The 12,246-nt window shown below is 35.8% G+C and overlaps 1 protein-coding gene across 6 annotated transcripts in view; it reads left to right on the forward strand.

Annotated features, from left to right (window-relative positions):
• csmd3b (CUB and Sushi multiple domains 3b) overlaps positions 1 to 12,246 on the forward strand; it is a 373,951-nt gene that overhangs the window by 51,960 nt on the left and 309,745 nt on the right. For all 6 annotated transcript variants that reach the window (XM_026288598.1, XM_026288599.1, XM_026288600.1 and 3 more), the window contains exon 2: positions 4,211 to 4,433. In XM_026288598.1, the coding sequence (XP_026144383.1) occupies positions 4,211 to 4,433 (223 nt within the window). The remainder of the gene's footprint in view (positions 1 to 4,210; positions 4,434 to 12,246) is intronic.

A 12,246-nucleotide genomic window follows, 5' to 3' on the forward strand; every position in this document is an offset into this window, starting at 1 on the left:
GTGAGTGATCTCCTTTTGATCACTGGCTCAAGTGAAGTTGCATGATGAGTCAAGATTTTAGCGCCTTCTTTATAAGAAGCTTACATCCTCTCCTTAAAGTTTCTACCCTACAACATGAATCACCGAAAAACTTTTAAGATCATTCCCTCAAGCCATACATTTACTCAATATTAAACTTTTTAAAAAATCTTGTAATGTTCGTAATGGGCAGAGGCGGTCAGATGATTCAACGTTTTTCTCTCTAAGCCGATGATCACCTCGACTATGGCAAAAGAAAACAAAATCTCTTGAAAATGTTGGTGGGCTTGTGGTTGTTTTCCTGTACTGCTAGAGATGTGTAGGTGCCTTAAGTCCACATAGCCAGCTCTACTACACTTCTCCTCTATCCCCCATGTTAATTAGCCCCTTAAGGGAGAGAAGAGAGATAAATAGTAAATCTTAATTAGGTGGGATTTTTTTCATTATAGGCATGTCAGTTTGTTTTATCAGCAGCTTCTCACATGCTATGCTGAGCTCTTTTAGCTTGCGTATTAGATGGAGTGGGCTACAATCTCTGTATTAATCTTGTTTCTTAAGTAACTGTGGGAACTGGACAATCTTCCAGCTGTCTTCTATCTCTGGGGACTCGCATAAGGGGGACACGCTCACAATGTTAAAGATTTATTTCCTCATCAATGGAAAACTAGCTCTCTGTGGGTTGCATTTACTTCTCTTTAACCTGCATTACTCTCGAAGCTAATCTTAGCATGGCTAGACAGCCTACCATTATGGGTCCTTGGAAACTGAGATTGTTACTGCCTTAGTACAAACAATTATACAAATGACGATGTCAAAATAGTGTGTTTAGCTTTAAAAAGTTTAGCTTTCCTTTGAAAGTTGCTTAGCTAGTGCACTAGCCTGTAAATAGCTAAATTTCATTACTTGTTTATGATAAACAGTGCACTTCTCTTGCTACCCTACATATTGTGGCTTAGAGGTGCATATAAATCTAATCTACCTCTAAAAACTACCAGAATTAGATGAAAGTGTACATGCAGGCACACAATAAAAGTAGCAGTAACAGCTGTTCCTTATTTTGTAGCTTCTATTGAGCCACAATTCTTAAAACCAGCAATGAAAAACAATATGTACTTGTGCTTTTATAGCACCGCACAATTCCTGACTGTCTACAATATTCACTGATATTCTAATAACAACTGTTCACAGTATTTTCTCACAAGTCTTAGCACCTAGCCCACTGCAAAGATGCAAAATAAAATATTCATTACATTTGATGGTGAAATAAGTGTGGCATTTCTAATTGCATCATAAACACAAACTATTGAGGTAACGGTAAATGCCACTTCCCCACTTAAATCATTTCTCTGTATGCGTTTTATGGTTTTTATTTCACTTAAGTCATGATTTAATAAAGGTTTTCTAGTATGCATGTACAAAAAACTCACCCGAGCTGATGAACTACCTTTGATTATTTATTACTTCTTTTTGATTCACGAAACAATGTCTTGCCTGTTTTGGTTTATCTTGTTTTTCCTAATGAATACGTTTTGGTGCTTTCATACATGATGTTGTCAATTCAAGTAAATTAAATTGCATCTGAAAGTGATTTATCAACCCTTGAAAGTCATTCGGATTTAGTGAATGCCTGTGCAAATTCTTTACGGCCGATATGCAGGTAATAATGTGATTAGGTATTACAATCAAGCGCTCATGGACAGTAATGGGTTTTCACTGAATATCAGGGTTTTAAAATATGACAATATGCTTTTATAGATAGACAGGCAGACTATATTATATATTTAATATAAATATATTTACTACACATGTAAATGTATACATTTAGCTTTCACATTTTGTTCGATTGCACAAGCATAATAGTTTCCGATTGCACAAGCATAATAGTTTCCTATTTAAGTTGTCTTTTAGTAAATCAGGGCTATGCAGTCTGTGTAAAGAAACTTTGGTTGCTAGATCTCCCTTCTGTCTTGTCATTTTCATGAGTGAGACCCATTGGAAGTTGTCACAGCAAATCTACAACCCACAAAATTGACCATCAGTGACCATATGACTGGCTTTCATCCTCACAGACACAGTCTGTCCCCTTGCTCTACTCTAAGGAGTTGCCGAAACTAATCATTGTTCATGTGTGTGTGCGCGTGATGGAGTGCTTCTTCCTCACACTCCTTGGCAACTACGTTGGTGCTAATTTCCCATGGCAGCTTATGATGCAATTAGAGCCTGGAGGGCCTCCACCTTTCACACCGAATCACTGACAGGCCACTGAACAATCAAGGGCGGCAGGAAGCAGATCGTACACATGCCCAGGGTTGTGAAAATATCCAATGAATAGTCTTGACAAAATAAAAAAGAGATAAAAGTTTGTCCCATGCGATACACTATACCCCAAGGCTTAAAAAAGTAAAATAGTAATAATTCAATTGTTTCACTCCATGTTCATCTGTATTATTATCGTTCTGAAACTGGTTAGAGTAGAAGAATACTGGTTAATAACGTTATTTTATATGAATAATAAAACTGGGAAAGAAAAAAGTACTATGTAAGTCAGTGGCTGCCAGCAACTGTTTGGTCACCAGCATTCTTCTTTGAAATCAAAAGAAGACATACAGGTTTGATCAGGTTCATTTTGGGGTGAACTATTACTGTAAAACTCGGATTATTCACACCATTATCTATATCATAAATGTGTGATGATTATCGCAGTCTACTGTAAAGCCCTGGGCCAGAGAAACCCCCTCTTTCTGTACAGACACACATATATTCATATGAGTACGCTACCTTAAAACTTAGAGACTAATGGATGCCAACAGATGAAAATACCTTACAGATGTGAGCAAGCTGAATGCTGGGTTCAAATGGTTCATTGTGGCCACATTCCCACAACTATTCCAAATGATTGTCCCAGCTAAGCGTTGATTAGATCTGGACAGTCTTTGCCTTCCAAACAGATGTTATCTGCTCAGGTTTTGAATTGTAATACGTGATAGAGCTGGCTCAGTTGATTCATTAGTCATCAGATTGGATTCAGGGAATTGGGTTGCTTGAGTCACTACTGTGTAGAATTTGTGGGTGAGATAGGGCAAATGCCGGTGTATTTGAGACGTACAGTACTCAGATCAATGCCTCTCACAATGTGGCAATAAATTACAACTTAGAAAGCTCAAAGGGATACCAGTTCATTGCCTAGCTGCTACCATGTGCAACATCAAGTGTACACTTGTTTTCTGTAAGTCAAATATTTTATTCATAATAAAAGCTGAAATGTTGCAATTTTCTGTGATCTGTAACCAATGCTGCCCTTCATTATTCATTATTATTATTATTGTATTTTAACTGTATGGTGTAACGTTATGCCAAAATGAATGCCGTCAATGGAGAAACAGAGCCTCATGACTTTAGCTTCTAATTAAAGATTGCTTTAATTATACAAACAAGCTTTCCTTCACTCAATATGTTATTGAATTCCACTGAAAGCTTGTGAGACGGGTCCTCTTCGAAATAAGTCACGGTTTCACAATGGCTAATAAAACTGCCAAGAATGTCCAAGGTATGTCAGACTGTACTGAACATCAGACCAATCTAACTAGGGCCCTCAAATCAACTGTATTGATGTACAATTACTGGGCCAGTTCACTCAAGTTCACTCATTATCACTTTCAAAACTTGGTCTTTTCATGGTTGGTCACAAGACTTTCAACATTTGCTATCAGTTTTGACACATTATGTGCGTGATTATAGGTCGGTAGAATCTCAATATGAGATGTGACGGATGTGATGTCTTTGTTGCCTTTGAAATTATAGTGTGCATTAACCGGTATTTATCACGTTAGTGTGGAATTCATACTTCATGTATATTTTTGACAAACAGGACCGCATTGCTGTGGAAATCAGATCACATTCATTAACAATTCTATATAACTATTTTTATGAGCACAGAAAAGGTACTCAGATAAAATGTTTGTAGAACAGACTTACAGTTTTTTTATTTTTACCTTTTTACAATGAGCATATACACATATAAACCATTTCTGTGCTCATAAACCATCTCTCTCCTATAACACAAAAAATACATATTTGTAATAAATTAATTTATTTCTGTTACAAAAATGTGGTTTGAGTTGGTTCGAAATGTTATCCAGAATTCAGAAAATGCTGACCTTAGTGAACACTCTCCTCTCTTTTCGCTTTACAGGTTTCATATATACATGTGGTGGAACATTAAAAGGAAGGAATGGGACCATTGAAAGTCCCGGTTTTCCATATGGATATCAGAACGGGGCAAACTGTACGTGGGTTATTGTAGCAGAGGAGGGCAACCGAATTCAAATAGTCTTTCAGTCATTCGCAGTGGAGGAGGACTATGACTTTTTATCCCTCTACGATGGACACCCGCACCCAGCTAACTTCAGGACGAGGTGAGTGCTGTTTATAATGTCTGATTTGCATAAAACTGTAAGTAAACAGCCGCACTGTAACTATATCAAGTTAATGTGAGACTAAAATACAGAAAACGGTTCATATTGTACCTGATCATGGAAGGATAGAGGAACACTTTGCAGAGTCTAATTTACGGTGTGCCTGTAAGCAACTTGTATTTGATGCCAAGTGAAATTGCTGCCAAGAACTCTCCCTGGATAATTGCACAAAAAAAAAAATAATAATATTAAGCACTATTTTTCTAACGTGGCCATTGTTTGATGCGTTTCTTTGTCCTTTACAATCAACTCTCAGACATTTAAAACTACATACCTAGTGCAGGCAGAACCTGATTTTACCAAGTGAGACATTTTCCTGGGACAACATCTTTGTTGACCTTGGAACAACATTGTGATTATTAGTAAAATGTTGTTCCAGGGTCAACAAAATATGTTGACCTAGGAACACATCTAACTCAGCAATATCAGGACGTGCCCTACTGCAGATACATAAAAAATACATTTGTAGGTCTTTGAATTGATTTAAAACCAAATTATCTGCGAAGAAAATAAGCATGTCTTTACCTAAACAACTTACAAAAACTCTGTAAGATCACAATGACAACACCAGTGTGATTAAGTGCATAAAGGTTTAATAACAGCTATATGTGCAGATATTACAAAGGGGGGTATTTCAATTGTGGTCATTTCATTTACACATCTAAGATTATGGTCAGAGCTTGACAAGATGGTGAACATGCTTGTTACAAGTTCCACACAAAATATTGCACGTGTATGTTAGAGGATAATGTTTCCATGTGAATATATTTCACTGTGTCATGTACAGTTACATTTACACACTCATGTACTGTGTCAGCCGACAAGGATGTTAAAATGGAATGCAAATGTATTATTATATGTAGTAAATATGTTTGTAAGGTATAGGGACATTACATGTCTGTCATGTTTCTTCAACAGATTTTAGCTTAATAATATATACACCCCCCCACACACACTTTTTTACTAATTCATTTTAAATGGTTCTGCAATGTAACAGATTTATGTGCGTATGTGTTTGTACATCAGAGATGCATACATGTTTGTCTGTGTGTATTATGCATTAGGCAATGAAGTAAAGGTGGTGTCAAGGGATTTGTGGTCCCATTTGCAGAAAGGATCGATACCTGACAGATCTCAGCTGTTAACCAGCTGACATAGTGCAGTCCGGTCCGTCCTTTTTCCTTGTGAACTGCATTTCCATTGGTGCATATACTGTAAAATGTTAAATACCGACGTTCTCTTGTTTGAAAAAAAAAAATATATATATTATAAATTATTATTATTTGCATTATTTTCAGCATTTTTCTGAATTATTTACTTTAAATCTTGTGCATAATGTTAAAAATTTATTTTTAATACCAAAATAAATTTAAGAAACACTTTGCTTAAAGCTCTTTAAGTCAGTACCTATTAAATAAGTAAACATTTATTTATGAAAGATTTTAGTCTCTTGTAGCTTCACATTTACTTACACATTTTCCTCCTCTCATTCTTCATCTTCTCTCTCTTACTCTCCTGCATGAAGGAGATATTAGAAGGGGGTATGTGTGCAGAGGGGAAGGAGGAATAATGACAGAGCTTAATTAAACAGTTCAAGAAGTAAATAATGCAGGATTCTGCAGGCACTACATTTGTGTCTTGCATCGCCATGATCGTTAGCATCATAGACAAATTGCATGGTGCTATTCAGCCGTTTTAAACTATGCACTGCAATTAGGGATTGAGCCCTCATTCTCTTTCTGTTTCTCTCTTTCTGTCTTCGTCTATTCAAAAGAAGATATACCTTCCTTTTATGGCCACTACTAACATCCTTAAATGTCTGACATGAATACCTTGTTGCGTCTTAAAGCAAATTACCACTTAAATATCCTTGTATACTTATATATCCATATGTAATGATTTTGATTAATCTAGATTCATTTAGACTTTAATGACCCCCTAAGGCATCTCTGTCCGAGCGTACAGAGGGTGTGCTGACCTATATAAAATGCTGTGAGTTTCATGTCTGTGCCTTTTGCGCTGCAGGTTTGTCTGTTCAGCCGTTTGTGCTCTTGTTCCTTCTTTCTTGCTTGTGAAAGGTGTGTGGGCGATCAAGCCTCAGATCTTGATGGGTGATAGATGCCTTCCGTCCTGATTTTACATCAGTAATGATTATTAATGTGACCTGGCTGGGAATCTAAAAAAGATCTGTTTAAATTAATTATAAACTAACAATGCTGAACCTGACATCTGAAGATATCAGTGATTAATCTTCAAATATGTACAGATCTGTCTGAATCATTTACAGCTTTGCTCAGAAATATCAAAACAATTTCTAAATGGGTTTAAATTATCATATGTTTAGCAGGCAATTAAGTATTTGCACAGACATCTGGAATTCAATTATAACTGTCTTATATTTAATAGTTGACTGACATCAGTGTATTTTATTTTAGTTTATTTAAAAAAAAAATATTTACTTATTTTTTTTTTTTTTTTAATGGGTACAGTTGTGATTTTGTTTCATTTGAATCTTCTGAGTGAACTATTCAAAGACTCGCTCATAATACACAGATTATTACTTGCTGCCCCTATCAGTGTAATTATGTAACCTACAGAAATGCAGTGGTGGACAGTAAGGCAGTAGCTTTACTTCGTTACTGTACTTAATTACATTTTTTAAGTATCTGTATTTTACTGGAGTAGTTTTATTTTGAGTAACTTTTACTTACTTCAATACAATCCAAAACATAAGATCGTAGCCTACTTTTTACTTCACTACATTTTATAAAACATATCGTTACTCCTTATAATATGTCATGCGCTCCGACACGCAGAAGCGGTGTCCGATTCAAGAACGAACTGATTGTTTTCAGTGAACCTTTTAAATCGGTTCGCAAATCGCAACAAACGATTCATTCACAAACTAGAATGATCCGATTGCAACAGTTCTAGAGTCGTCAACTCACTGATTCAAATGAACCGTTTATTGCGAGTCTCCAGTGAACTGAATTCACAAGTAAGAACCGGGAGATATTGAGGGCGCGCGCTACTGATGCTGCTAAAAGTAAGTTACTACTATCGAATTTTAGGATCAATTATTGTAACTGAAAACCATATTTAGGTCAAAAGTTGTTCGTGAACTAAATCTGCTGTAAAGGGTGATCTAAGCGCACAGAAATGCTTGAATGTAGACACATCAACATCAGTGTTTTAGGTAAAAAAGGAAACATTAAAATAACACAGATTAAATAAAATAACTCATGCACGTTCAAATTCCCCGCTTCCATGACGTTAACAGTTTTATTAAAATGCTACGCATTTAGCCCTATGTTACGTCTGTTTTGTTTATTAACAGTATAGCTTTTCATATTGTTTGAATTTACTAGACAAGCAGAGAGATATTAATGTTTCTTCATAATCATAACCATACTGAAAATAAGTAAATATTGTAAGCTGATGCTAACTGTCTAGCTAACAAGCTTGCTGGTGCTGAAGTTGAGGTAATTTAATGTTTAATTTAATAATTTAATTTAGTAATTTAATAAGTCCAAATATGTTTATTCAACAATCTATATAGATTACATCTGGGGGAAAAGAAATGTTGTGATGTTGGTTACTAGCTAATTATCAAAGTGGGAAGTGATGCCCTCTGGCCAGGGGTGATTTTACACCACAGACAAGGTTTGAGAAAAAAGAATCATTATGAAAATATAAATATATTTTCTTTAAAATGTTCCTCCCAGCTTCAGGCCTTATTCTCATGTCATATATAACTGTGATGTTCTGCAAAACAACAAACTTTAAAACCCTTTTTTCTTACTGGTGAAAACCAGATGGTCATATCTGTTTTCTCTCAGTACATCACAGTGTAAGCTTCTCAGTGAACATTACTACATCACTCTCGTCAGCGTAGTCCATATCAATAACAAAAATATATCTTGACTCTATATGGTGGTTATTTGGGAAAATCCTGGGTATTTTGAGCAGTAGAATTATAAAAAAATATGTGCTAATATAAAATTAAATTAAGCAATCTATATAACATTGCAACAACAACAACAACAACAAAAAAAAACTATCTATCTGTACTTTTTTACGTAAGTACATAAAAAAGTACTTTTGTAAATTCTTTTGTAAAAATGAAAAATGTGTACTTTTACTGGAGTAATATTTTATTATATGTATCTGTACTGTTACTCAAGTACCGGTACTTGATTGTGTACTTTGTCCATGTCTGAGAAATACTCACTGAATTAATCAGTGCACAAATTTCAATGGTTCTTCTTTGTAAACAGAATTAAAATATGTGACCTGGTTGTTGAAGATATGCTTTCATTGGTATATAATAATCTGTTTTTAATATAATTTTCTAACTAAGTTGTGGCCTTTATATCCTAAGAATCTCCCTTCACTGCAGGAGTAGAGAAATAATAGGGAGTTACAGTCTTTCATCTTATTCCATTGTGCTCCCTTTCACCTTCACTTTGAGATACTGTATATTTTCTTCTCTTTCTTCTCCTCGCACCCCTTCCGTCTCTGCAGAAAACACTCATACATGTGGCTGCTGGGCTGCGAGCGGTTCATTTAGTAAAGCTGGGTGTCACTATCTGTGTCAGACTGTGAAAGAGACCCCCTGAGTGAAGCCAGGTGTAATTGCAGACGCTTAGCCTGTGGAGCTAGCAATGTAATTAGTCATCAGCATGTAGCGGGGATGGGACAGAGGAAGCGAGAGCAGCCACCAGCAATTACTCATCCCCGTCCTGTCACTCAAAGCTACCCATCGCCATTAATCATTTACCGTTTGTTTTGGCGTATGATCAAGGTGTCAGCACAGGAGCACTGTACTGTTGCATGGACGGAATGTGAAAATCAAGAGGTGCTGAGATTTAAATGAAATTCATCCTTGTGTCTTTAAATCATGCATATGCATGTATGCGGATGCATGTGAATACAGGAAGACTGTGAGTTTTTTTTTTAAAAGCATGCATGCCTGCTCAACACTATAGTTGCACTGGCCGTTGAAATGGTGATTTAAAGGCCCTGGTGTACTTTTAAACAAAGTTCGTTTTCATTTTTCCTTTGGGGGCAAAAAGAAGTTAGAAAAAGCTGAGCGACGGTATACTGTTTCCGAACATTCTGACACTATTATATTAAACTGGATAAATTGTTACACCTTTTTATATTTTATGTGGTGCAATGATTTACTTTCTATAAAAACAAAGGTTTATTATTGTATGTTCGTTTGGCATTTCATTTGTTATTGTATACCCTTTAAATTTGCTTATTGAAAGAACAACAGCAGCAGCAGCAGTATGGTTTTACATTTATTTGAAACATGTATTTGGTACTTGCTACCTTATATCTTTAATCTTTCCTTTCATTCTTTTCATGGCTTTGGAAAACTTGTCTTGGATGTTTCTCTACGTCACTTTTTGCATGAATCTGGGTCGTCGACACCAAGCTTCATTGCTATTTCTTTCTGGGAATTAATGCTTTCTCTGAATCTTTAAATTCTCCGCGAGTGATTGTACAGGTGCGGATATATCTGTGCAGCTCAGCTATTCGACACTGTGTTCATGTTGCTAGTGACTATTCCGGAGATATTGTTCTCTCTTGCCTGACCTCCACTGAATGAGAAACGAACCAAAAAAATACAAATAAAATTGCACGTCTAAGAAGGTGGAATTTCAGAAAACATCCACCAATTGCGTTACCGCCATGGACGAAACTGTGAAATGTGTTTATGAGCCAAAATGAACTCCCCTAGAAAGTTTGCCTTGGTCAGCTGTTTTGAACTGCTGAAACGAAGTTTAGGCCTGATTTTGTTCAAAATGACGTCATCAGTTCGTTCTTCGATTTCGTTTGAAAAATATCGGGGCCTTAACATTGAGAGGGAAGTTTTTCTTTATTTCCAAAATATGCTGTCAGATTTTTTATTTTTTTACGTTAAATAAAAACTTAACCAAAATCTGAAATGTACTATTCTCGTGATATTCTAAAAGCATAAATTATTTGAGACCCTTCACATTTTTTCTTACCAGTGTCTGTAGCCCCTAAAAATAGTAAATACCAGATCAAATAATGAGAGAATGTTCATTTTGAGCTATACTTTTAAATTCCCTTTAAATGCACTGCTTTCAGACTTAACGCTTACAACAGCCATTCAGTTCATCATCTGAGAGGCTGTAAAACCCACTAACTAACCTCTCCCCTTCACCCAGTCATTCTCATTACACTTTCTAGGAATTCAGGGTGAAATTCATTCAACCCTGGGTTACTAGTATTGATTGTAGGTTCAGAATACAGTCTGTCACTCCATTACATTCCCATGGCCTGGAAGAGGCAAGTGAAAAGAGATGTCTGACATACCAAGTGGCTGGTTTTGAATAGCCAGAGAGGGAGAGAGAGTGACAGACTATTTTATTCCTATCTAGTGGATGTAAAGGAGTAGCAGTCTGGTCTGTTGCTGTGCAGTGTTTTCTGCCAAAAGCAAAGCCACAGTAGAAGGAAAGAGGGCTCTCTCTCTTTCTCTGGCTCAGTCTCCATCTATTGCACCGTTGAGCTTGGGTTACTGACATCTTGTGGTAAATGTGCAAAGTGCAGAATAGGCTCAGGATGTGGTGTTTGCATGTACAGCTGTATTCTGAAAAAGGAAAAAAAGCTCTCATAAAGTGCATGTATTGATTTTTATTTCTTTTTTTTTTTTTGTAAATGCACTAGTAAAATTTTGAGATCAGGTTTTTATTTTAATTTTTGAAAAGATCTCTTATGCTGACCAAAGCTGCATTAATTTGATGAAAAATACATACATACATACATATATATATATATATATATATATATATATATATATATATATATATATTATTGCCATTTAAAAATCTTTTTGTATTTTAATATATTTGAATACATTAAATCAGAAGAATTATATTTTAAAATATTATTTATTTCTATGATGGCAAAGCTGAATTTTCAGCAGCCATTACTCCACTTTTCAGTGTCACATGAGCGTTTAGAAGTCATTCTGATATGCTGTTAAATTAGTTTTTTTGTTGTTGTTTGTTTGTTTTTTGTCAATGGTGAAAACAGTTATGCTGTTTATTTGAAATACTTTTGTTATTAAATGTAAAAGTTTTTTGATCCAAAAAATATATTCAAAGACTTGATAGCGTTTTGTGACAGACAGACTGAAAAATGTCAATTCCCTTCTTGTCAGCTGCTAACTGTGGTAAACGAATCATGCTTACAAATGAGACATTGCTTCTTCTCTCGTGAATTGTCCTGAACATGCCATAACAACTGGGGCAGATGTCAAGATTTCCAGAAAGTAATGACTTAAATTTCAGTCTGTTTGTGACAATTACACAAACAGAGTCTGACTTAACTGTCCAAATGCTGTATTTTCCTCTTGCCCTGTTTCTCATTTTGCAGCAGTGGTTAGAGTTCCCTTTCACAAGCTGATAACAGTATTAGCCCAACAGCGTGGAAAGTCTTCATGCCTTGTTGACCATGATGAAGTCCAATGCATGAACATCTGTTGTTGAATAAGGTGGCCGAATACCCTGCAATCCACACCTGCTTAAGTTCCTGCTCAGAAGTACACTGTAAAAAATGTGCTGCCAGGTAACCTAAAAATATGTTTCGTGTGGTAACATCCAAATTAACAGCTTTTATTCAAGTTAGAAACATTATTTACTGTGAAAGAATCAGCCGGACTACATTAGGTACTAATGAAGGGGATTTTAAGGGTAGGATCAGGTAGAAATAACTC

This window comes from Carassius auratus, chromosome 19 (assembly GCF_003368295.1).
Source record: "Carassius auratus strain Wakin chromosome 19, ASM336829v1, whole genome shotgun sequence".
Taxonomy (NCBI): Eukaryota; Metazoa; Chordata; class Actinopteri; order Cypriniformes; family Cyprinidae; genus Carassius; species Carassius auratus.